At 42.0% G+C, this 27,508-nt stretch overlaps 2 protein-coding genes across 4 annotated transcripts in view; both read left to right on the plus strand.

Moving 5' to 3' along the window:
* The window catches only part of stat4 (signal transducer and activator of transcription 4), a 55,950-nt gene extending 50,386 nt beyond the window's left edge, over positions 1–5,564 (plus strand). The window contains exons 44-47 of the mRNA XM_066686870.1: positions 291–430; positions 1,813–2,001; positions 2,202–2,271; positions 4,141–5,564. Coding sequence (XP_066542967.1) covers positions 291–430; positions 1,813–2,001; positions 2,202–2,271; positions 4,141–4,249 — 508 coding nt within the window. The 3' untranslated portion in view covers positions 4,250–5,564. The remainder of the gene's footprint in view (positions 1–290; positions 431–1,812; positions 2,002–2,201; positions 2,272–4,140) is intronic.
* A 1,831-nt stretch (positions 5,565–7,395) lies between these two features.
* The window catches only part of LOC136664088 (signal transducer and activator of transcription 1-like), a 37,912-nt gene continuing 17,799 nt past the window's right edge, over positions 7,396–27,508 (plus strand). The window contains exons 1-2 of one of the 3 annotated variants that reach the window (XM_066641132.1): positions 7,396–7,453; positions 13,294–13,421. In XM_066641132.1, coding sequence (XP_066497229.1) covers positions 7,430–7,453; positions 13,294–13,421 — 152 coding nt within the window. In that variant the 5' untranslated portion in view covers positions 7,396–7,429. Of the gene's footprint in view, positions 7,454–8,233; positions 8,266–8,286; positions 8,366–13,293; positions 13,422–27,508 lie in introns of those variants that run through there. The other 2 variants (XM_066641134.1, XM_066641133.1) reach the window with 2 other exon arrangements.

Consider the following 27,508-nt stretch of genomic DNA (forward strand, 5'->3'; position numbering starts at 1 on the left):
ATAGCTTATGTAAGTACCCCTTAAGGTAAATGACAAAAGACAAGTAAACTACATCATTCTGACCCAAGGTTTAGACAGATTTCTAAAAAGTAATGTAAATTAATTAGAAATATATAAAGTAAAAGAAGCAATTGTATGAATTCACCCTCTTTAAAATGGCTGATCTCATTCAGAAGAGGTCCAGGCAATTGGTGCTAGTAGTCTCACAGTGCTTACACATATATAAGATTGTATATAAGATTGGACTGTGATCAAAATGCTGAATGATTTTAATAAATGAACACTTGCAGGTATATCATGGGCTTTGTTAAAAAGGAGAAGGAGAGGACATTATTACAAGATAAGCGTCCAGGCACTTTCCTGCTGCGCTTCAGTGAGACGTGTAAAGATGGAGGCATCACCATTACATGGGTGGAGCAGTTACAGAACGGTACGTGAGTATATGTGTGTGTGTGTGTGTGTGTGTTTGTAAGTAAATATGTATAGTGGGAACCGTAAGTGTGTGTTAAAATACACTCTAGCATCAACACAGTTAAGTGGAATCAACTTCTGGCAGCACATGACTGTGTGGCCAATAATTTAATGAAGTAATGAAGTAAAATTCACACAAGGAACAACTCACGCACACCTTAGCTGTCTTACTCAACACTCACCTTCAGAACGTGTTTCTAAAATGGCTTAGTTATATCTGCAGAGATAATACATTATACCTTTACATACACTGTAAAAAATGTATTGTACATTTTACAGTAAAATACTGTAGCAGACTCGCTGCAAATTTACAGCAATATTTTACAGTGTAAATAAGGGAGAAATCCCTCTCTCTCTCTCTCTCTAAACAGAGCAGGAGCAGTGTTGCCAGGCTTTAGCAGGTGAACTTGACTTGACTTGAACTGTATAGACTCATGATTCTATTGGAATATTGGAAATAGCTTTTAGACATAAAGTTCTAATGAACAGATATGAGTTCTTTTTTATTTTCATTTTAATCCGTGACAGGAGTGGATTTTAAACATAATACATGTTCTTCACACCTATTACTACATTACTTTTTCTAAAGAGCCATCCACAGAAAGGTTCTTTAAAGAAATTTCAATTAAATTCATAGAGCATAGGGCAAATTGATTGTGACACATCTGATAACAAATAAATTATACATCCATCCATTATCTGTAAGCGCTTATCCAATTCAGGGTCACGGTGGGTCCAGAGCCTACCTGGAATCATTGGGCACAAGGCAGGAATACACCCTGGAGGGGGCACCAGTCCTTCACAGGGCAACACACACATTCACTCACTTTTGAGTCGCCAAACAACCTACCAACGTGTGTTTTTGGACTGTGGGAGGAAACCGGAGCACCCGGAGGAAACCCACGCAGACACAGGGAGAACACACCACACTCCTCACAGACAGTCACCTGGAGGAAACCCATGCAGACACAGAGAGAACACATCACACTCCTCACAGACAGTCACCTGGAGGAAACCCATGCAGAGACAGGGAGAACACACCACACTCCTCACAGACAGTCACCCGGAGGAAACCCATACAGATACAGGGAGAACACACTGACTCTAAACAGACAGAATTGAACCCACAACCTGGAGCTGTGTGATTGCGACACTACCTGCTGCGTCACCGTGCCGCCAACAAATTATACAACAACTTTTAAATATAACCCATATTCAGGGTCAGTGGTTACAATTCCCTTCATTGGTGTCAAGAGATCTTAGACAGATCACCGATTTAATTCTACAATGAATTATGCACCTGATTCTAAATGTGAATTTCTATATGTTTTGGAAACACAGGTGAAATCTTAACACACTCGGTGGAGCCGTACACCAAGAATGATCTTGTCAATCTCTCTTTCCCTGACGTCATCCGGAACTACACCCTGATGGCTGCTGAAAACATTCCAGAAAACCCTCTTCTTTACCTGTATCCTGATATTCCAAAGGACGCTGCCTTCGGTTGCTACTACAGCACACCACCTGAAGGTAAATATTCTACATTGAATATTCTACATTGAATATTCTACATTGACTGCAGGTAATCGATCATAATGTTTCATGACACCTACATAAGGATTCTATGACCTGGCCTTGTGGCATAGCATCACCTGCAGTGAGTCAGGGATATGTCCCTGCAGGGAAAGTGCAAAAACAATGTTTGAAAGTGTGACCTGCTCTGATTTCAGCATCAGAAGACATGGAGATCGATAAGCCGTGTCCCTACGTGCGGAGACATATCATTCCAGTCACATTGGTGTAAGTTTGTGAAACAATACAAGTTTATACTTTATAATACTAACTAAAATAACAGAGCATTTTTAAAAACCAATTCCAAAATGTTGGTAGTTTTTAAAATGCACAGTAGTAATTTGTAAACCCATTATGACCCATATTTCAACAAAAATATTAAAAAAAGGCAAAATACTATATAATGTTATACTTTAAATGTTCAACGTCCTTAACATCGGTCTTAAACAGGTGTAGTAACTGGTAACATATTAAATTCCTCCTCTAATTACAGAGCAAGTGCCTGTTCAGTTAGGGTATGATAGTAGAAGCATGTAGTTATTAGCAGGTATCTTACAAATATCTTACAAATAAAGTACAAGTTCTTAATGTAGCATCTTATTTCTTCTAACTATCTGCTAAACATTGCATAAGTATAACTTCGTACCCTGCACTTTCCAACAAATTGCTCACATGTGTATTGTAATAAAGGCAGTGTGGGCTATAAATTGAGGTAGCTCTGTCCCCTCTACTTTCCTATAACTAACTGCTACATAAAGTCTCATGAGCTGCATGGGTTTAAACCCAGTTTCAGTGATTACACATTATTTTTGCCTCATTATCTTGTGACTGGACAGGCTATAAATTTAAGTTCAGTTCTGTAGACCAACATACTGTGTTATATTTATCTTCTATTCACCATGTATCTCTGACTGACTGGGCAGTAATCTGAATTTAATTTAGTGTCGCAGTCACACAGCTCCAGGGACCTGGAGGTTGTGGGTTCGAGTCCCGCTCCGGGTGACTGTCTGTGAGGAGTGTGGTGTGTTCTCCCTGTGTCTGCGTGGGTTTCCTCCGGGTGACTGTCTGTGAGGAGTGTGGTGTGTTCTCCCTGTGTCTGCGTGGGTTTCCTCCGGGTGACTGTCTGTGAGGAGTGTGGTGTGTTCTCCCTGTGTCTGCGTGGGTTTCCTCCGGGTGATTGTCTGTGAGGAGTGTGGTGTGTTCTCCCTGTGTCTGCGTGGGTTTCCTCCGGGTGACTGTCTGTGAGGAGTGTGGTGTGTTCTCTCTGTGTCTGCGTGGGTTTCCTCCGGGTGACTGTCTGTGAGGAGTGTGGTGTGTTCTCCCTGTGTCTGCGTGGGTTTCCTCCGGGTGACTGTCTGTGAGGAGTGTGGTGTGTTCTCCCTGTGTCTGCGTGGGTTTCCTCTGGGTGATTGTCTGTGAGGAGTGTGGTGTGTTCTCCCTGTGTCTGCGTGGGTTTCCTCCGGGTGACTGTCTGTGAGGAGTGTGGTGTGTTCTTCCTGTGTCTGCGTGGGTTTCCTCCGGGTGACTGTCTGTGAGGAGTGTGGTGTGTTCTCCCTGTGTCTGCGTGGGTTTCCTCCGGGTGATTGTCTGTGAGGAGTGTGGTGTGTTCTCCCTGTGTCTGCGTGGGTTTCCTCTGGGTGACTGTCTGTGAGGAGTGTGGTGTGTTCTTCCTGTGTCTGCGTGGGTTTCCTCCGGGTGACTGTCTGTGAGGAGTGTGGTGTGTTCTCCCTGTGTCCGTGTGGGTTTCCTCTGGATGACTGGGTGTATTTCTGTCTTGTGCTCAATGATTCCAGGTAGGCTCTGGACCTTCTGCGACCCTGAATTGGATAAGGGTTACAGATAATGAATGAATGAATGAAATATAAAACCTGCACAACTTGACCCGAGCATGAAGCTATCATTAAAAAAATTAATATTAACAACAAAATACACACACACACACACACCACAAAAATTAATAGCATTAATTAACATTTCAAATACTGTCCCAACAGGAATTGGTATTGGTATTATTGGAATTGGTATTTGAGTTTGTAAAATGATTTACTGGTTATGCCAAAGCTGATCACTCTTTTTTTTTTTTTTTTTCTCTTACAGCCCAGTCACAAGACTTCAAGACAATATGCTACCTTTGAGCCCAGAGGATTATGGGGCACTCCAAGATATTAACAGAGATAATGGAATGGATACACTGGTAATGACTTAATTCGAGACAGATTTACGGGCACAATTTGACCCCTAAGTATGTGATATTCCAAAATTGTTGAGTTCTAATTATATCTTTGTGTGTACTTGACATTTTTTTTTAAATCAGTCCGATGTTTGGTACGTCCACGCTCTCTGAGAGTCAGGCTTCATTGGAACATGTTTATATTCAGTCTCTGTTTAGTGTTTTAAGAAATTAGAAACAGAAGTCTTGTTCACACTTGGCACTAAGTCCCGTATGTGAATGGCGTCTAAATGTATTTATTTTAAGCGTAACTGTGTTTGTAATCAGTTGGTGTTTGGATATAAATCCTGATCCTGACGTAGTGAATGAGTGTGTGTAGATATTCATTGTGTTTGGATGTGTGTAAATACAATGTGATTGAATCCTGTGCCCACAATGGTCTGACATCATGTAGCTTCACCTTCATCTTCTTATTGTCCACTCACTTTCATTTTTGCTGAGACAAAGGAGGACAATCCGCCACAGAGCACAAGGTTAGATTTGAATCCTGCACAAGAAAACAGGGCGCAGTAATCAGATGTTAATGCCAAGTGTAAACAGGACCAGAAGTAGGCTCCAAGTTAAAACCCTTTGCTGAAAGCAATGGTTTGATTGAAGGAAGGTATTGAAAATTTCAATTATATTGTGTTCCTTTTGTTAACCAACAGGATCTCTTTGTTCCCTCTAAAAGAACATTTAAACAGAACAGCAGTGAGGATACAGTGAATGAAACAGCGTAACATCACTGTCATATAAACCATGTTTCTATTTATACACAATTTATATTTCTCTACATTATTGGAGCACAGCAGCTGCTCTTTTCATGATGTAAACTATTTATAAAATGGTAAGAATGACAATTTTGTTACATTAACATATATTTAAAGTTAAGGATCCTCTGAAAGGTTACCATAGGCAGATATCATTCATGTTTTTGTGATATTCAAAACCGAAGATTTCTTCATTGTGTTTTTTTTAATCAGAGAGTCTGCACATGTTTTTTCTGCTGTGAGATCTGTGATGTTTCTGGTGAAACGACTGGTGTGATATTAGTGTCATACGAGTGAATTTACAGTTTGTGTACAATTGTGAAAAGTTCCTAAAATGTTGTTATTTTACTGTGAGCAGTCAGTGTAGCACTTATATTACACTCCTGTTTTACCTGAAATGTATAGCTTTATTTAAAATGTACATCCAAATAAATACATGTAAGTACCAATGACAGCTCATTGATTGGAATATTGCATGGAATATTTGCACACGTACACACACCTCCCACTTTGATCTCAATCAGATACTTTCTGTGAAATAAAAACATACAAGAGACGCTGGCTCTGTTTGTCTTTTTCTTCATTCATTTAATCTCATACATGCAGTGGTTAAACCTACACGTCCTTGATTAATATATCATATGCTCTGAGAGCCTGAGCTACATTTCTTGACCTTTCTGTCCTACTATGGAATATTACTATCAGATAACCGATGCAGATATTAAAATCTGATTAAAGCTGTTTGAAATTTCCAAATGAGTAATTTTCTCACTGCTGCGTCAGTGTGTAGATTGTGGTGAGTTTGCAGTGGATGAAGAAATGAAAGCCTAACTGCTCTCAGACGTGAGATAAAGAGCATGGAAAAAATAAACAAAGAATCAGCTCTGCTAAGGGCACAGTATCTTTAGTCAGTACCAGTGTGTATCAGTGTGTATCTGTATCACCAGCAGGGGCCGTGAAGGCTTTTCAGACTTAACTCTGTAAGACATTCTCAAGATAAGTAACTGATTTTCAAAGTAAAATATTTTTCTGTTCCATTTCCACACTGTTAAAAGTTGCTGTAAATTTACAGCGAGTCTGCTACAGTATTTTAATGTAAATCATATTATTATTCAATTACAGTAATATGCTGTAAATTTGAAATACAGTAGTGTTCCTGTAAAAATACGGTAAATGGCTGGAAACTGTGCTGCCACTATTTTACTGTAAATCACAGTATTTACAGTAAATTATTGCATTATTCAACTACAATAATATGCTGTAAATTTGAAATACAGTAGTATTCCTGTAAAAATACAGTAAATGGCTGGGAACTCTGCTGCCAGTATTTTACTGTAAATCACAGTATTTACAGTAAATTATTGTATTATTCATTACAGTAATATGCTGTAAATTTGAAATACAGTAGTATTCCTGTAAAAATACAGTAAATGGCTGGGAACTCTGCTGCCAGTATTTTACTGTAAATCACAGTATTTACAGTAAATTATTGTATAATTCAATTACAGTAATATGCTGTAAATTTAAAATACAGTAGTGTTCCTGTAAAAATACGATAAATGGCTGGAAACTGTGCTGCCACTATTTTACTGTAAATCACAGTATTTACAGTAAATTATTGCATTATTCAACTACAATAATATGCTGTAAATTTGAAATACAGTAGTATTCCTGTAAAAATACAGTAAATGGCTGGGAACTCTGCTGCCAGTATTTTACTGTAAAATTTACAAGAAATTTTTTACAGTGCATTTCTTGCATGCCATATGATTTATTAGCAAATAGGTAATGATCATTGTAATGAACCTGATCCATAGTCAGTGTAATGCTAGATAAAAGCAGGAATATCACAGAGGACTTGGAAAAGCAAAACAAGTGGATAACTAAGTGACTATGTCCTATCTAAAACAATATAGAAAAAAGTGATTAAGTACAAAGCAAATTTATATATAATTTATATATATATATATTTAAGTGAGTAGGGATAATAATAAAATTGTTGGTTCTAACAAAAGCAACCTAACTGATGTTCCTAATTGATTTGAAATTAAATGAAAAATATTATTGGGTAATGAAGAGAAAAAAGAGCATTTATAACAGGTTGTGTTGGTTAAATGTTTATTCATTTATATATTTAATGATACATGTTTTCATTGGAATCTTCTGAGAATATTTTGTTTTAAGTTTGATTTTCTACAGGGGCTTTTTTAACTGTTTCTCAAGGGGCCCCCATGAAAGGTATCAGGAGGGACTACTTGTCCATAATTAACAGTTGTCGGAGAGTCGGAGAGTGTGACCTCACACTTCACTGGGCCCCAACACACACTGTTGTCAGTCACAGGCCCTTAGAATCTCCATCCAGCTTTAGATTTACGTTTGTCCCAGTGAAACCCATTCTCTCTGGTCGATGATGGACATCTGGATGATGCAGGTTTGTTTTGCCACCTGAAATAAGCATTGCTGCCCAGAAAATTACATTAGGCCATGTTTTTCCATAATAAACAATAACATATTTCCAAATCTACCCTTGTGAATTGCCATTGTGGATTTAAAACGCTTTAACTCATTTTGGGAAAAAGCCAAACAAGGTCAGTGTTGCGTGTATTACAAGAAAATAAAGGTGAAAACTGAATGTTGTAACATTTTGCAGCGTTATGTGCAGTTTTACTGAGCTACACACGTTGAATTCACCACGAAAGTGTGTAAACATCTGCTGAGGCTGGGGCTGCAATACGCTGAGCGACCTGTGGGTGGCCCCAGACACATTTGGTAGGAATTTCATCACATAATATTTATACAATTAAAGTACATCGTTACAAATGTCTTTATTATTATTTTATGTTTTTCTCTCCCCCTCATTGTCTCGGTCATATTGCTATTTCCACTTTCTCGTGTGTATGTCTCTTCCCAGTAAACAAGGAACGTCCCTGGACGTTCAAAATAGGTCTTAAAGTAGTCTGCCCGTTAAGGACATATTTTAAACGTCAATGGACGTCCAAATTCCACCTTAATAAGTTAGTTAAGTGGTGACCAATTAATAACGTCAATGGACGTCCAAAATACGTCTAATAGTGGTCTTTTCAATTTTCATTTTCAACCTTAATAGAACGTTGATTAGACGGCAGTCATTACGTTATTTCAACGATTAATCAACGGCCAATTGTTTACTGGGTTACACCTGTGTGTATCAGTCTTCACTGTTCGCCTCCTTTCCGATCACGTGACATTCCCAGGTGTTTCAAGGTAATCAGTGTTTGTAAACGCGGTCAGTTCTGTGTGTGTTTCCTGTCGTACCGTTTGTTGGATTATCTTGTTGGAATCTCCGTGTCTTTGCTCATTCCTGGTGTGTATTTTGTATTATTTTTGTACGTTACCCGTAGAGTTCTGCTGTATTCTTTCTCGCAGTGTCAGCGATGGTGTGGTCATGTTTGTGTATTTTATTTCTCTCGTAATCATTTAACACTGTCGTTTATGGTTGTGTACAGTTTCCCAGCATTCTTTAGTCATCTTATTCCTTACGGTTAGTTCAGTGACGCTCGCTGGGGTTTCCCCACCCTCTTTCTTCTCTTTCTGCCCTTGACTTTGTTTGGTTCTAACTTTGTTTCCTCTCTTTATTATTTTTCTAAGGTTATGTATGCTGTGAATACTTTGTTTAATAAAAGTTCCGTATATTGCGGATGTTGGTCTTTCATCATAAAATGTGTCGGTTTATTTATACGTAAATTCTACCTGTCGTACCAACAAGGCGTCTTTTCCAGGGACTTGACTAGTGTCCTCTCAATGGCCAGCAGAGCTAGGCTGCTTAAACGGCCTTGGCCCATGTGAAGTGTGTCCGCCTGTGAGTGCTTTGTGACGGTGGAGGGGCTCAGCAGCACCCGCTGGACAGAAACTGCGATAGAAGTCAGAAAGAGTGATAGAAGTCAGTCTCCAAACACAAGCAGCTACAAAAAACCCACCAGAAATATAAGCTCGATTGGTCGCTAGTCGTTTTTAACAAAGAAAATGCCGCTAAGAGGAATAAGAAAGTCTGGTTCAACTCAGAACTAGTGATGTGTCGGTTGCGAACGAACCGGTTCAAAGAGCCGGCTCTTGTAAGTGAACGATGAGAGCCGGTTCCCGTCTAAGACCGAGCCACTTTTTCTAAGGATTGCCATTCAACCAATCAGAGAACAACAAGCAAAGCTGAGACACTTGTTTTTCCTGAATGCCAATCTGCCTTCCAAAAAATAGTTGAAGAAAATGTTACATCAGTTAAATGTTTGTTGAAAGTTGTGGTTGTTTTAATCACTACCGTTGAATGCTGCTGTTTTGCACTTTGCAGAGTATTTGTTTATTCCCCGGAAATGGATGATTATTTAATTTAATGAGCTATTTTGTAATACCTACCTTTTGGATTCCGTTGGCTGTATTTCAGAGTTTACAAGTGATTTTTTTATTAAGGTGTTTAAATAAAAATCCAGTTATTTATACAATTGAATGTGTGAGTGCAGTCAGTGGGTTATTACAAGACAGCTATAAAAACAATTGGCCATAATATTGAACAATAATATTTTGTCCATAGTCATGTAAAATGTAGGTAATATTGTTCTGTACCAGAGGAAATAAGTGGTAAAACAAAGAGCCATTTAGGAGCCGAAAGAACCGGCTCTTTATGAAGAGCCGAGCCAATAGAGCCGAAATTCCCATCACTACTCAGAACAGAATGTAAATTGAATGCTCCTACGAATTTCAAGTACATGTCTCTGCAGGCCGGAAACCAGCAAGTGGGAGGGGCGTACGCAGGAAGTGGGGGATCTAGATGTTTTGTGGTAAGGCGAATGTAGGAAAAGCAGCCTTTGTAATTTGAAAAAAGGGCATAGTTTATCTCCCACAGAACTAGGTACCCTCTACTAGTTGTAGTTTAAAATATTACGTTTCAGTGAAAACGAAATACATAGCACTCCTGATATTTTAATGATATATTTTGGTAATCTGATTATGGGGTGCACTGCAGACTTATGAAATCCATTAGGTCTCTCATGTCTACAATCATTATTTTAATTTGATTACAGAACTATAGGACTGTATTATTTGTTTTGTACTCAGCACAGTACTGGATTATAATCAGTTTAAATGTGTAAACCCTTAAGTAACACTTATGGCCCACTATTCAAATAATTTGTAGCAGCTCCTTTCCATTAATGAACATGAGAGAAATGGTGCTAATAATTTGCAAATAATCATAATATTCAGTAAACCTCCCATGAGCACTCAGTCATAGTGTGTGTGTGTGTATGACAGTAGAGTCAGTGCCTGTAGCTACAAGTGAGGTGAACTTAAGATGGAAATTCACTGTAATGTAGTTATGGTTTAATGAATTCCAAGATAGTGGTGCAACCTTTCAGGAAATTTAGCTCAACTTAAAATTATCAGACATTCAGAGAAGTTCACTGTACTTCATCTAGTTCCTTTGCTTGGTTTTAAATGATTCTTTATAGAAGTATGTCCTTGTTGTAGAGTATTGTATATTACTCTTTGTGTTCAGATGATCACATATGCTTTGATTTGGCATCAGAACCAGGTCCTGGAACATCCATTCAGTTTGTTTGAACAGGTCGAATAGGATCAGAATTGAATAACACTGGCTTAGACTGTCAGAAAGCCTCCCTTTCTTCTTACCTGGATTGTGCATGTGAATTTGTAGAAGGACTATCATTCATTCATTCATTCATTGTCTGAAACTGCTTATCGAATTCAGGGTTGCAGTGGGTCCAGTCCGGAGCCTAATCGGAATCACTGGGTGCAAGGCAGGAACACACCAGTCCCTCACAGGGTCACACACACACACACACACATTCCCCCCCGCACTACCGTGCCGCCCGAAGGGCTATCAATTTATTTTAATACAGTTCATTTATTCAGTTTAATTTATTTCAGAAATACACCGTATGTACAAATATTTGAGGACAAATTTGTAATGAATGTACTCTACATTAAGTTTCTCCCGTTACTAACACAGATGTGCACACACTGCCTCTCTGATCCCTGTAGAGAAACACTGACAATAGAACTGGATTCTCTGGAGTAGAGAAACATGAACCTAATGCCAGGCGACGAACATATAGCACCCCAGCCCTGGGCTGTGCTGATGAACCCATATTTACTGTCATGTCTCTTGTTAGGAAGTGAGTAGTAGCCTCTATGTGAGCAAACATTATCATTCTCAGTACATGTGGTCTCGGTTAAATGGTTATTCTCTTTATTTATTGCAAGAATTTCACATATTAACCACAAACAAGTCTGTAAATCACATGATGCTGAAAATGTACTCCATATAATGTATTTAGTGTTTACAAGGTACAATATTAACACTGAAAACAAAACAGTTATTACATGGTCAACAGGCATACAGCTGTACTACAAAATACACAATAATCTAACACAACGTCCCAAAGAACTCACTGACATTCTCTTACACTTCCAAACAATGCTCAAACAGAGCAACCACTTAGAGCTGCCTCCGGCCTGCAGAGATACCCTTCTCATGAATCTTTACACCAAAGAAACGCTGATTCGCTCATTTCGCTTTCAATCAAAAGGGACTCATTTCCACCTCCTTGTTTTAATGCCTCGGTTCACTCCTTGTCCAGACGTTGAAGTTAAACCTACTCCTCAAACTCAATGATGAACCTAAACGTAGAGGCGCTTACAAAACAAGCGCAGTCATTGTTATTCATAACGATTTTACGCCACTCACCTACACTAGTGATCTTTATTTACTGCACAATGTTTTGATATTTCTAACTATTCACATCTAAAATTTAGATCCAGAACCAGGGCAGCTAGAAATGTTAGCAACAAATTCATATAATCAAAGTTATCATCAAGTTCTGAATCTCCCCTAGAGTTACAGGCCTGAGGCGCCATTTTAATTTCACAACGTTAAAAAGTTGTGATGGGTCTAATCCATAAACTGACTATATATGTCACCAAAAAGGTTCTGTTGTAACAATTTAAAATGTATACATACAGGTGCATCTCAATACATTACAAAATCAAAGTTAAATTATTTCAATAATTCAATAATTCAATTCAAAATGTGAACTCATTATATAAATTCATTACAGTGATTTCTTTTAATGTTGAGGATTATGGCTTGTAGCTAATGAAAGCTCAAAGGTCATTATCGGGTGTCTCTCATCTTCCTCTTGACAAGACCCCATAGATTCTCTGGCTAATCAAGCCATCTGTTATTTTATTAAACCAGGTACTTTAAACAGGTTAAACAGGTTATTAAACAGGTACTTTATTAAGGTACCTGGTAAACCAGGTACTTTAGGCAGTGTGGACAGGTGCCAATCGTGGAAAATGAAATCTGCAGAGAGAAGCATGAAGTGCTTTGAAATGTCCTGGTAGACAGCTGCGTTGACTTTGGATTTGATGACCTGACTCCCCAAACCATCACTGATTGTGGAAACATCACACACAACCTCAAGCAATTTGGACTGTGTACCTCTCCACTCTTCCTCCAGACTTTGGGACCTTGATTTCCAAATAAAATGCAAAATTTATTTAAATATGAAAACAAGACTTTGGACACTGAGCACCGGTGCAGATTTTGTTTTTCTCCTTGGCCCAGGACAGATGCTTCTCCCGTTGTCTCTGGGTCACAAGTGGCCCAGGACAGACGCTTCTCCCGTTGTCTCTGGGTCACGAGTGGATGACACAAGAAATGTGACATGTGTAGACCCATGTCCTAGATTTGTCTTTGTCTGGTGGCTCCTGAAGCACTGACTCCAGCAGCAGTCCACTCTTTGTGAATCTCCCCCCACATTTTTGAATGGCGTTTTCTTGACGACCCTAATTAGCTGTAAGCCATAATCAACACTAAAAGAAATAAATGCTTGAAATAGATCAGTTTATAATGAATCTATATAATGACTTTCACTTTTTGAATTGAATTACTGAAATAAATGAACTTTTTGATAATATTCCAATTTATTGAGAGGCACATGTATATAATCATCTATAGCACATTCTCTAAATCTAAAGAGAACCCTTTCCCAGTGCAAAGAACCCTTTAATCGTGTAAAGGTTTTCATGGCTCTATGTAGAACTTCAAACAACCCTTGTAGAACAATTTTAGGATTTTATTCTATTACTATTGGTGAATTGTTTTATTGGGTTATTTATAGTGAACATTTCACTCAATATGAAAAAATGTTTAATGGAACAATGGAGATGGTTTTCTTTGGACAATAATGTAATTTTCAAAAACTACTCTGTTGGTAGATGGCACTCTGGCACCAGCTTCAACAGCTGGATTCCAGATTTTTGGAGAAAGTGGATCAGCTGTATGATGGAGCCTTTCCCATGGAGATTCGTCAGTACCTCAGCCAGTGGATTGAGAGCCATGACTGGTGAGCTATGATCTTCTTCTAAGACCCTGCAGTTTACTTGCTGAAGACCGTACAGTTTATATGATATAATTTTAGAGTTTGTCTTCAGAAGGCAATGTCATGTTGAGGAAAGCAAAGAGGAAATGGAGGTAGGAAGTGAGGGAAGAATATGCATCATGTCTATGCTTTGTTGAGTGTGTGTAGCTTACGCTCTTCTTTAGAAAGGGGAAAAAACTGGGGCGCTTTTTTTGACAAAATTGATGTTAGTCCACAGAGAAAATGATTGGATTTTTGGATGATAGCACCATCTTGAGTATCTCAGTATGCAGTCTAAGAAACAAAATTCACTATCAGTAAGGTGGACCCTATGGCTAAAACTATCACACTTTTTGATAATAATCAAGCTGTGATCAAGTGAGTTTTTCAGGATTTTCAGGAAATTTAATGAACAAACTGTACACACTGTAATTTCAAATAATGAAAGTTTTATTAATAAGAAGAAAGATATTTAATTAACATAGCATGACCTTGTAATCTCACGGCATCACCGCAGGGGAAACCGATTTGACCTTAAAGGTGAGCTAGGCACTTCTGGCTTGTGACTAAAGTGTTGCTAACTGAGGTTTAATTAATATAAAAATTTATCAAGACATTTGATTCAATTTTCAGCTCTGGAGATGCGTAAGTTTAGCTTACCTTTTCGTCGATTCTCATCACTCGTTGAATACCGAGGCTCTCTGAGGTCCTGGGAGTGAAGGCGTCTCACTTAGTTTCGCGGTTCTCTCGCGGATGTTTCCAGGCTGAGTCAGCGTGGAGGTCTTTCTTCGTAGGTTGAGTCGCCTCGGGCGTACTCGGAGCGTGATGATGCAGGCGGCAGGATCCTCTCTTTGGCTTACGGTCTTGAGCAGGAGTGTCCAACCATATGGACGTTTTGGACGAGAAGTTTCGCTAGTTACTGCAGATCCAGAACTGAAAACCGATTCAATAAACTTACTTATTCTACCACTTTCTTTATCTCTGCGGTGTTTCTCACTCTGGCCACGAATAAGTTCACCTGCTTTGATCAGTCGTGAGATCAAACTTCGATTGGGCGATAAAACATAAACACGATTAAAAGAAAAGAAGATATTCAAATCACTCGACGTATTAGTAAGGCTTCATACTCTAGCTAATTCAAGACGTCTCTTGTGAGCTTTGGTGAAGTCTTTAAGGTTCTTCTTTGTTTCTTTCGTCGGCGTGAAGGAGAAAGCGTCTCGCTTTGGAGAGGTTTGGAGCTTGAAGAGATGTTCTCTGCTTTTCTCTTTGATGTTTCGAAGTTAACTGAACTGTGTGCCGAGCTGAACTGTTTTTCAAAGCCAGCACGGTCACGCCCTAATGGGATGTGTCCTTTTTCTGATTGGGTGCGAGTTCGAGGCTCACGTGACTCTCACGAGAGAGAGAGGAGGGGGAGTTTTAATCAGCGATTCACAAAAAGAGTGGAAATTTCGCGTATCGAAATTTCTTATACATTTAAGTAACATATACAATGAGTATCCTGGATTATTAATATCAAACATTTACATAAGATTTCATCCTGGGTACGTTGTGTTTACGTCCCAGTTACAATGATACGTTTTAATGACACAAAGTATTAATTCTGGTGTTAATTCACTTTTCTAATCAGAGACAGAACTTCTTTTCATGGTTGACAACAGTAATACACATTTCATTAGAAGGTGGACGTTCATCTGAGGATACAGAAAGTGACATTAATACATATTGTTTATACACATTAATCAGAATTTGATTTCATTTCCGTTATTGTTTAGGCGACCCCGAGCGAGGCGTAGTTTCACCAGTGTCCATTTGGGGTCGCTGTTGGTCCATGCCGTTAGTCCGTTGCGGATGGTTAATGAGAGGTCAAACCGAGTTCACCCCTGCTAACCATTTGTTGATCCCTGCAAGCTATAATGACGAGACCCTTAGGCGCCACGTCATAAAAAGGGGGCAGTAAAACTCCCCTCCTTGTTTGAGGTTCCTGTTTCTCACAAGCATCATAAACTGGTTATCTTTTTTAGTTCCTGAAGAGAGAAAGGGGGTCGGGGCCATGTGTCCTGGGAAGTGTCTTTGATGTAGATTAGGTGTGTGCGTGTGTGTGGGGGCTGCAGGGTCTTTGCACCCCTGCGGTTTGTGCCTTGGTCGCAGATGAAAGGTCCTCTTCAGAATGGAAAAGTTTTAATTCAAAACTTTTCATTTCTTCATTTTGATCTCGTTATCTCGTTGTCCGGTCCATACTCCACTACATTCCCCCCTTTCTTTTCAGTTTTATGGTTCGGCAGGGAGCATGGAGCTGAAAAGAACTTTTGCTGTGGAGGAAGGTGAGATCAGCAAGCATATTCAAACACATTTCCAGAGCTGATGTTTTCCTCTTAGTGTATGGGTGCATATGGAGTGTTGATGTCTGCATGCTGAAGGGATTCTAATTATTTAGGGGTAGGTCTTGTTCAAACGCAACCTCGAGAGCTGATTCTTCGACATGGCCTTCGGCTTCATATCTAAAACTTGGGGATTCACCTCTCTGGGCTCTTTTATGTCTAACGAATTTGACCATTTATTAGACCAAGTTTCTAACCTGCTCTGGAGGGCTTGAGTGCGTTTGAAATAGAACCAGGCTATACTAAAAGTCAAGAGATATCCTAATCCTACCAGGGTAACTAGTAAGGTGTCCGGAGTGAACCATGTATAGGTGACAGGCTGAACTGGCCATAGGGGTTGAGACGACAACTCTCTAAGAGTGTTATCTATGGGGGTTAGATCAATGACTTGGGTTCCCTCATATTCTAGGCGAGTTAGTGTTTTAGTATCTAGCTCGATGGTGTGTTTGGAGAAGTCATGTTGATCATAGGTTAGTAGGGCCTCTCTAAAGGGGGTGTTAACCAACCAACGATTTCCAACAATCTCAGCTTGAGTACTGGTTACCAAACGTCGGCGTGTGACGACTACCGGGCATTGAGTATTACTCATCATAGGCTTGAGGCCACAGATCCCATTTGCGCTGTCACGAATGAAAGGTTTGCTAGGGCACAAGTAGTGAATGTCTTTAGTGAGTGTGCACATAAGCAAATTGGGTACCAGATATAGGTCAGGGTTATCGTCTTGGTATGCTACAAGAGATGTTGTCTTTACACGAACGTAGGCAGAATCTTGCCAGAAGCCAACGTTGACAACATCTTTCAAACGGTATATGTTTTCAGGCGCCATTATGGGAAGGTTAATGATGAATGCTAATTCTCGGTCTTGAGGATTAACGTAAATTGGGATGGCGCTATCTAAGGTATAGGCTAGGTGGACCTGGAGATCAGTAACTACTTCTCGAGTTGCTGTAGACAAAATCTCCTGTACTAAGGATAGAGGCACCAGGTAGGGAGGAATTCTCCCCATGGCTAGGCTATCCACAGAGGAGCTGATTTCTTGTAGCATATCAGACAATAACATATTCATAAGCTGGATGTGGGCAAGGTCAAGTTGCACTACTGAAAGCATAGAGTTGACCGTCTGGAGCGTTTTGTTCAAAGCGACACTGTGGGCGTTGAGCACTACGACGGTGCCACGTAGGGTTTGCCCAATTGTTTGCAGGTGCTGCTGCTGTTTGTCTAATTGGGTTTTAATGTTTGGAATTTCAGCTTGCAATTCCCCTACTTGACGTTTAACAGTGGCTTTATTGACGGCATTGACGGCGGACGTTCCGAGACTCAGTAGTGATCCCACAGTTGCAGCTGCCATTAGCAATCCGCCTATGAAGCGTTTAGGTCGTTTGTTAAAACCATTTAGTTCTGATTGCGTTACGGTAAACTTTTGTAGCTGGCGGAGCATGTGAGTTACGTCGGCTTCAGCATGGCTGATAGCTTCCTCAGTCCATCTAACTCCATTCCGGCCAGTCTGCAGAGTGTTTATCGGTAGGTTTTTGTTACACGCTTCGGCGGGATTCAGCCATACGAATACTCTCTGGGTATGGAAGTGGCAATTAGTGATTAGCAGTCCCGGCTGGTCTTTCAGTATTATTCCTGAGTCAGGACCCGGTTCAATCACTTCAGGGAGCACGGCGGTTCCTTGGGAGCCGACGATCAGGAGAATGAGCAGCGGGGCCATCCTACCGGAAGAGATGCTCATGGTTAGACTCAGGGTATTTAAAGCGAGTCGTTTAGACAAACGATAAAAATTTTCACGATACCCCCCTTTTGATAAAAGTTTCCTAGGGTAAACACTCTACACTAATTGACGATGAGGGACTAGGGTCTTGCACCCTAAGTGTCCTCAGTCTGGTTAGAAGCTCGTTGCCTGCTAAAGAGTGAGGGAAGAAGGGAGAGGGATAGGAGAACAAAAGTGTGAGTAAAAGGTTGTAGTTGTTTGTTTACCAACACCCTTCCTGCCTTTGGTTCTGTCATTTATGATCTAACACAAGCGTTAGTATCCCCTACAAGTCCCATGGGGGTTGTGTGTGGTCGGATTTGGTTGCGGTGGACCCATTTGAGTTCAGCACTGCCCCGAGCTTTGTTTATTTTGATCCTGTAAACAACGGGGGACAGTTTGTCTGTTATCTTATAGGGACCGGACCATCGGGGTAGGAATTTGCGGGCCAAATTCCCCCCTGTTTTTCACGACCTTCCAACAGGTTGGACAAAGATGTAGTACCATACCTTGTCCCCTATTTGGAGTTCGTCGTGGGATGCTTTGTGATCATAGTACGCTTTGCGACCTCCTGCACTTTTTTCCAGTTTCTGCTGGGCAAAGGCGAAAGTGGCCTTGAGGTGTTTCTGCAGGTCCTCCATATACTGATGAGTGGTGTAGGCTACGGCTATGCTAGCTTCACCTGGCTGATATAACAGATGTAGAGGCAGAGTCATTTGTCTCCCTGTCATCAACTCAAAGGGTGAGACCCCGACCGCATCGTGTGGGGTCGCCCGTATGGCCATCAGTACAAGGGATAGCTTGACATCCCAGTCTCGTTGGTTTGCTGCTACGTACTTTTTTAGTATGCTAACAACAGTTCGGTTTGCTCGCTCTACCTGACCTGAGCTTTGAGGATGGTAGCTAATGTGAAGGCTGGCTTTTACTCCTAAGAGTTGCCAGAGCTGCTGCATGACCTCAGCTGTGAAATGTGTCCCTCTGTCGGAGTCGACACGGTTGGGTAGGCCAAACCGTGAGAAGACATGGTTCATCAGTAAGTATGCAGTGGTTAGTGCTATGTCATTCGGTGCGGGGAGGCATTCTACCCATTCAGTGAATGCACACGTGACTGTGAGGAAGTACTTGTTACCTCTTACTGTTGTGGTCCGAGTTACGAGTGAGTGGTCCGACCCAGTCTATCTGGAAGTTTGACCAAGGGAAGGATAATCCTTTCTTTTGCAAGGGGGCTCTATGAAGAGGATTCAAGGGTTGAAATTGGCAACATACCAGACAGCCTTTAATGTAGTCAGCCACATCTTTTACCATGTGGGGCCAATATGCCACCTGCCTGAGCGCATGGTGTGTTGCTTTGACCCCTTTGTGTTCCGCGGATGGGGAGTCATGGGCGTGCATCAGCATCACCCCCCTGTGGCACTGAGGAACCACGAACGTAGGTGAAGTGTGCGAGTCAGTGGCATGAACTAGCAAGCCTTTGACGACTTGGAGGGACGCTCTGGCGCCGTATAGGTCTTTAAGGCCTGGTAATGGTGTCAAGATCTTGGGCTGTGATGGGATATGTAGATGGGTCAGAGACATGGCTAAGCATTTTAGAAATGGATGGGTCTCGAGCTTGGAGAGTAACTAAGTCAGCGTCTGAAAAAGCAGGGTTAATAGAGACGATGGTATGTTTAGCATTGTCAGACGATGCCTTCGTTACAGTTCGAGACCGTGTGACAGCTAGGACTTCGATGTCGGGTGGGTTTTTGATAAAGGGAGGGATCGAATGTCCACGATGTGCCTTCGCGAGCCCCTTGTTTGGCTAAGCTGTCTGCTTGATCATTGAATTCTTCAGGTCATGTGTGTCTACCAAGTGTTCGCATGCCGCGAAAAGCTCTTTGTGTTTGACTGGCTTTTTGTTTGACGTGGTGTAGTTGTTGGTTTTCCACAGTCTCAAGTGGCATGTGAAGCTTAGGCGCGCGTAGTTGGAGTCTGTGCAGATCACCAACGTTTTTACGCTTTTCTGGACCGCAGACTGGATTGTGATGAGAATTCCTGCTATTTCAGCATATTGGGAGGACTGAGCACCCAATTTGAAACTTAGGGGTTCGTGAGGCCATCCATTTATTCCGATAATACCCACCTGTGCCATCAGGGTGTGTTCTCGGCAGAACGAACAACCATCTACATACGCAGTGACAAGGTCTTTGCATGTGTTAGGATCAAAATAGTGGTGGTTAGCCATGGTAGGTAAGAGGGTTTCTGGAGTTTGTGGCACTTGGGAAGGAACGTTTCCTTCGCATCGCCTGCAGGAAGCAAGGCCTGTGCCTAGGGGGCTCTTGTAGTTTTGCGCGTAACGTACCTCTAAGTCAAAGCTTTGGAGAGCCATTAGCCAGGATGCTACTCAAGCATTAGTTACTACACCCTCTCGAATTCGTTGGCTGTTTAGGAAAGTGACTGGCTGATGATGAGTAGGTAGTTGGAGAAATGTTTGACTGCCCACACTGTTGCTAGTAGTGCTTTTTTGCAGTCACTGTATTTGTTTTCGGCAGCCAGCATAGTTTTACTAGCGTAGGCTATGACACGTTTGTCTCTGTCGTGTAATTGATACAGACCGGAGCTGAGACAGTGGTCCGAGAACCCTACTTCTAGGTAGAATTCTTTGCTACTGTCAGGATAGGCAAGGCATGGAGCCGTGCACAGTTTCGATTTCAGTGCCTGCATGGCGTGTTCCTGGGCTTTGCCCCAGGTGAACGGAGTATCCTTTTTCAGGAGGTCATAAAGTGGACGAGCTAGGTCCGCATAGTTTTCTATGAATTGTCGTGAGTAGTTGCATACTCCTAAGAAACTGCGGAGTTCCTTAAGATTGGTGGGTGCTGCGAGGTTTGTTACCCCTTGCACTCGACTCACTTGTGGTTCAACACCATCAGTGCTTACGAGCAGACCGACGTAATTCACCTTTGTTCTGCACCACTGACATTTGGAGATTGATATTTTCGCACCTGCTGTTGTTAGCTGGTCAAGAACATGATCAATCTCGTCAATGTGTGCCTGTAGGGAGTGGTTACGCATGAGTATGTCGTCCACATATATGAGGGTACCTCTCTCGCGGGCATCAGGGCATGCTTTGTTTAAGAAGATGTTGAACTCCGCGGGTGAGTTGGCATATCCAAAGGGGCACCGAGTGAATGTGTACTGTCGGTTTGCAGAAGTGAAAGCGAGCTTGTGTTGGTCTTCTGCTTGCACCGGGATGGTCCAGAAGCCAGAGGCTACATCGATGGTGGAAAAGTATTTAGCGTTTTGGACCGACCACCATTTGTGTCATCGGCCACCGAGACAAGGGAACCTGTTGATTTAGTTTCTGATAGTCGATGGTTAGGCACCATTTACCATTTGGTTTTATGACGGGCCATAATGGTGCAGAGTACGTGCTGTTACAGGGTCGAATTATGCCCTTTTCCAGCAAGTCATCAATGATTTCTTGCACCGGTTCATAGGATGCCAACGGAATTTTGTATTGGTGGACAAACGTGGGTGGTGCTCCTGGACGAGTGGGAATGCGCACTGAATAAATGTCAGTGAGACCACATTCCGTTGAATCTTTGGCAAAAGATTTTTGATATTTAAGAAGCACTTCACAGAGTTTCTCACGTTCTTTTTTGCTTTGGAGGGCATCGGCCTCCTTTAGAACTTTTTCGACTTGGATACGGAATTCGGAGTCAGATAGTTCTTTTGAAGTACGTGAATTTGAAGTGTTTGCTCCCGCTCGGGAAGGAGGAGGTGGTTCCCAGGAGGATTTCGGGGATGAATCTAAAGAAAGAACCGTGATCGTCATTTGATTGTCGTCAGTGAGATCTATCCTGCAAGTGGCGTCTTTACTCGTGTCCAGAGCTGAGAGGAGAGCAACAGCTCGTGTCGGATGAGTGTAGAACACCTTTGATTCTGGATGATCAAGAAGCAGGGATTCAGGCATTGGTCCTATGATCGGGATTCGCAACTCGAAGTCATGGAATTTCGTACTGACTAACCAACCCAGAGGAGATGAGTGAGGGATCGTCAAGGGTTGAGTGGTTTCGTTCCGTACGAACAGATAGGTGGATCTTGCTCGTGTTTCCACCAAAGGTGTGGCTTTGAGGGTGAGGCCTATTTCGAAGAACTGAGGTGACGGTTGGAAAAGTGCATGCGCGTGGCTTAAGTGTTGGCCAGGTCGCATGACTAAGCGGATGGGTACATTTGCGGTGTTCGCAGGTACCACAAGTGAACCTTGGTTAGTGACCTGACATACCTCGGGAATAGTTTGTCCTGAGCCTAGGTTGCTGAGATCTGAGGACCAGGTTTCCGTTGAAACATCAGTCAAAGACCACAGCACACTATTGAGGGTGTCTATGTGGACATCGAGGCGCACCAAGAAGTCACTTCCAATATAAGCATCGTGCGGCAAGTTAGGGACGACCAAGAAATAGTGGGTGAGTACCCTTTTGTTCCACTGGATAGTTAAAGCGCAAATTCCATCAGTGGGTGACATTACTTTTGATGTCGGGTTAAGAGGAATGCGACAAGGACTGCTCACCAAAGGAATATTTGGTTGAGTGAGGCACAGAGTGTTAAAGAGGGTTTGGCTTATGGCGGACTTGTCAGTCCACAGACCCAGAACTGCATTGTCCACATGATAGTCCTGCATTGTGAGACCATTCACGATGGGAAGGCCAGGAGCGTCTGTTGCGGACGGTTTAGTGAAAGTGCATAGGAATGTGTTTCGTTGTTCTAACATGGCACTAGGGGGCCAGGAAGAGATTGCAGTCTCTGGCATGGCCGCCATGGGCTCAGTTTCCTCTTCCTCAAAGTGAGGGATCTGACTTGGTGGATCTCCTATTGATTCAGGCCGGATTTCGAGACGGCAACACTGAGCTTCCCGGTGGTGTGGGGTGCAGATGGGCAAAGGCTCACGCACTTGTGCCCAGATCTTTGACCTTTTGAAGTCAATCAGTGGTTCGAAGCGATTAAGGAGATCTTTGCTGATGAGGAAGGGAATTGTTTCGAGAGGAGACACATGAACTGGATGCACTAAAGTCATTGGTCCAATGGCTAAGTGTATTAGTGCCATAGATTGGATAGTGAGGCCTGCATGTGAATACGGCTGAATTTTAAGAGAACAGTTTTGGAGCTGTATCTCGCGATTTTCACGCCGCGCAATGGCTCGAACCTGGTGGAACAAGGCGGAAGACATGAGCGTGACATCTGATGCAGTGTCCAACAGGGCCTCATGTACTAGCCTTCTCTCCACAATGGTGGACAAATAGAATTTGCGTGCAACCCCTTTCTCAGTTAAGTGTCCCATGAATTGTCGGACGGGTGTGTCGCCTTCAATGACTGAAGGGTCATTTGGTGTTAAACCTTCTTTACCGTCTAACTGAACAACCAAAACAGCACTGGAGGGTGGTTGCGAGTCACCCCCCTGTATCATTGGGTCCTTAGTGTTTGTTTGGGTCACAAGGAGATTGCACGGTGCGCTAGAAGACGGAGCTTCGCTTGTCACTTCTCCTACATAACTCTCTAACCTTCTGGGGTGTTAGAGGATGGCTTTGGGTTGGACCGCACAGAGGTGATAGAAAGAACGTCAGGTTTTTTCTTTTTCTCTTTACAAATTATTGCAAGCATTCGGCGGATGTCCTCTAACTCCTTAGAGCTAAATTCCTTGCCTTTAAGCTTGTCTTTGGTGTGATTTTCTTTATTTTGATACCAGTATCTCTCTTTCTTTTCTCTATTAGAATCAGAAAGCTGGTTCTGAGCTGTTCGCTCATATCCCTTATGGGGATGTGATGGTTTTCCACGGCCCGCACCGTGGTTTTCTGCAGGGTAATAGTCATGACCATACCCAGCCCTGTCCCGAGGGTTCCAGAAATCTTTGTCGCAATTTCTGTCTGGCCTGCGAGGAGGGTAGTGCTTGTATTGATGTGAGGGCAGATGAGGTTTCAGGCCCTCACTAGTCCACGGAGTGGAGGAAGGGTCCAGGGCGGATCTTGGTGGATCGGCCTGGGTGGCACCTTCCAACTCTAAATGTGGGGAGCTGGAGTCGACATTAAAGACTTGGGGTGTTTCGGACTGTCTGTTGGGATTTTAGGAAACCCCTGAGTGCTAAATCACGCAGCTGTCTGCTAGACAGGGTGCGAGGGCAAGCTGAGACTCCCAGCTGATGACTGGTGTGGGGATGGAGGTTTTGGATAAATAGTGATTTGAAATTTAACTCTTCCTCCATTCCGGAGTCATTTCTAGGTCCGAAGTACGCCTGTCTGAGTCGGTTATAATATTGCTGGGGGGATTCCTGGCGTTGCTGTTTTATGTTCAAAGCAGCGGCCAGTCCGGTCTGTGACAGGTGATTGGAGAATTCTTCCTCCAATGCTTGGCACAGCACATCGTATCGCGCTTTTACATAGTCTGGCTGACGTTCAATGAAGTTACTGACGTCTCGGTTGGAGGTCAGTTTAATCACATATAGTCTGTCATCTATGGTGATCCTGGGGAACCTTTGGAGGTAGAAGTCAATATCTTTTAGGTAAGAAAAGATATCGTTAGAACCGTCAGGTTTGGGATCAAAGCGGGTTATATTACGCGCGATTTTATCTAGGTCCTTGTATGAGGGACCGTGAGAGGGTAAAGGTTGAGGGGACCAGACACTGAGTTGCAGTGCTCTGGGTCTAGTAGGGCGGTGTAAGGGACGGCTGATAGGAGACACAGGGGAAGGTGAAATACCCGTTGATACCAGAGGAGGTGCTGCAGCAGCTCTAAAGATTACGGTCCCTGAGTCTGGTTCCTGATCCTCACTATCTTCCTGCTGGTCCTGTCTTACTATAGCGGCACTAGGTGGCACGTCAGGAGTGATCTGGGGCAGTGTGTTCCCTTCAGCTATTTCGCTTTGAAGTCGACTTAGCTCTGCCTCTACCTTTGCCTGCTGTTGCCGTGATACGTCGAGCTCACGTTCACTGGCCCTGAGCTGTACTACAGCGAGGAGGGCTATTTGACCTAATGCCTCAGTTAGGGGCTTGCCCTTGAGGATGTCAGTTAAGTGGTTCTCTACCCACTTAGCCACCATGTGGTCACGATGGGCCTGTGAGGTTTTCTGCACAGTTTCTGCGAGTCCCGGCATCACATCACTGGTGATGCTGGTCAGAACAGAGAATGCCTCATCCCACAAACAATCTACATATACTTCCGAGGAAAAAGTCCCTTCTGCCATGTTAGCTGTGTTTTAACTGCGAGGTGTAACTTACTTCTATTTAGTTAGGATTAATTCCGTTAATCCCTTTTCTAACTAAACCTGAACTAAATTCACCTGTATCGAGTGCTCTGCTAGTCTGTATGGTGTTAGAGTTCACTTGTGAATCTCTAAGGGAAGTCTGTTAGTAGCAGAGGGTGGAGTGAAAATTGCTATACGCAAGTGAGCAAAAGAAAAAGATTTTTTTTAATAATTAAAATTATGAAAAAAAAATTTGAATTAAAGAATTGTCAAAAAAATTTGGATTAAAGAATTTTAAAATTAAGTAAGATTTATTACTAGATATAATTTCCAATTAAGGAATTATGAAAAAAAAAAATTTCCGAAGTAAAGAATTATTAAGAATAGCGAAATTAAAAGACTCTCTCTTTTAACTGCGTTTGTGATCTGGTACCAAGTTAAAGTGTCAATCTCTAATTACTGCACACTGTCTGCTGTAGTTGTATCAACTTATTATGCTTCCAAGCCTTTACTTGTAATTATTCAGATGTGCAGAGTTTAGAGACAGCCACTAGAGCTGTAATACCAGGTCTTATCAGTGTGAACTGGTCGACAATTTCAATTGCGATAGCAAGTTTCTCCACTAGAGGGTACTGAAGGTAAGTTTGAATGGCAACAGCAAGCTTCAGTATTTAAGTTGAACTTAAATCGTAATACCAGACTGGGACACCAGAGGGCGACAAGCAAGTTATAATGCAATAGCAGCAATGGACATCAGTCGGCGCTGGTGGAAATCCTAATAAACACGGCACAAGCAGACATAATATAACACAAATGGGAATTTCCACTGTAGCGGGAAGTTTCAACACTAGAGGGCGTTATCAAATTAAAATCTAAAATGGGATAAAGATTTTAAACGCTCAGATACTTTATCAAAAATTAAAATTAAAATTTAAAAGGGGAACAGAGATTTTACACTAAGGTACTTTAAAAGAATTTCATCTGTAATGACAATTTTTAAACACCAGAGGGCTGCTAAACACTTATGTTGCCTCGGCGGACAACCTCCCAACCACTAGAGGGTGTACGGGAATCAAATGTCAAGGGTAGCACCACACTTGACCACAAGGAGGAGCACGGGAGGACACGCTTCAATAGACGCTAGTTATGAAGTATTTTCCCTGCAATTACGCACTTATACCACAAGAGGGAATTAGTCTTCCTCTGTTTTGGGGACGTTTTGAATTTCCCTCCTTAGTTTCAGCTCCGCCCCTTCAGAGGGGTCGTTCCTTTCCTGAATTCGCGTTCAGTTTAACAGGAAGAGCTGATGAGAGCAGACCTCTCATAACACAAGCCGTATCTTCGGCTGCTTTCTTTAATAACCTCCCAATCACCTAGCGCGCGATCTCGTTATTAACGCTGGTAGCGACCCAGTTTTAAAACGAACGGAAGTGTTCGGTTCGGTGGTCTCTCGCCGGAATTCACGGCTGAGGGGTCGAACCGACGGTACTTATCCCAGAACGGAGTTCCGCGTAATGGGGGTGTACCCAGGCCTCAATTTAATGCATGCAAAATGGCGCAAAGCTGCGCTCTTAAAAACAACTAAGCTTATTTTTCTCAACGGTATATACCACAGAACAGTTTTTCAACAGTAACAAACACAGCATGAAATTGCCCACATCAAGCTTTGAATCTCAATCGTTATTCAGCAACACAAACAGCGGAAAGCATTTCATAAACCCAAGCTGAGATTGTTTCAGTGTTTTACAGTTTGTACATTAAAAAGCCTTTTTCCTGGCCCCACGTTGGGCGCCAAAAATAAATGAAAAAAGGCCTATGTAGGGTATGTTGGTCATACACCGTGATACCTCTGTGAATATATATTTAATATATATATTTATATTTGTGTTTATAGTGTTGACCTTATTCAAACTCTTATTATCTCTGATATTTGACTTAATGATATTAATTAAAGTTTATAATTGGCTTAAGCAATTTAAACGTTAATAATTAGTTTGAGAATGGATAATAATCAAGCTAAGTGAGTTCTTCAGGATTTTCGGGAAATTTAATGAACAAACTGTACACACTGTAATTTCAAATAATGAAAGTTTTATTAATAAGAAGAAAGATATTTAATTAACATAGCATGACTTTGTAATCTCACGGCATCACCGCAGGGGAAACCGATTTGACCTTAAAGGTGAGCTAGGCAGTTCTGGCTTGTGACTAAAGTGTTGCTAACTGAGGTTTAATTAATATAAAAATTTATCAAGAGACTTGATTCAATTTTCAGCTCTGGAGATGCGTAAGTTTAGCTTACTTTTTCATCGATTCTCACCACTCGTTGAATACCGAGGCTCTCTGAGGTCCTGGGAGTGAAGGTGTCTCACTTAGTTTCGCGGTTGTCTCGCGGAAGTTTCCAGGCTGAGTCGGCGTGGAGGTCTTTCTTCGTAGGTTGAGTCGCCTCGGGCGTACTCGGAGCGTGATGACGCAGGCGGCAGGACCCTCTCTTTGGCTTACGGTCTTGAGCAGGAGTGTCCAACCATATGGACGTTTTGGACGAGAAGTTTCGCTAGTTACTGCAGATCCAGAACTGAAAATAAACTTACTTATTCTACGACTTTCTTTATCTCGGCAGTGTTTCTCATTCTGGCCACGAATAAGTTCACCTGCTTTGATCAGTCGTGAGATCAAACTTTGATTGGGCGATAAAACATAAACACGATTGAAAGAAAAGAAGATATTCAAA

This window comes from Hoplias malabaricus, chromosome 12 (genome assembly GCF_029633855.1).
Source record: "Hoplias malabaricus isolate fHopMal1 chromosome 12, fHopMal1.hap1, whole genome shotgun sequence".
Taxonomy (NCBI): Eukaryota; Metazoa; Chordata; class Actinopteri; order Characiformes; family Erythrinidae; genus Hoplias; species Hoplias malabaricus.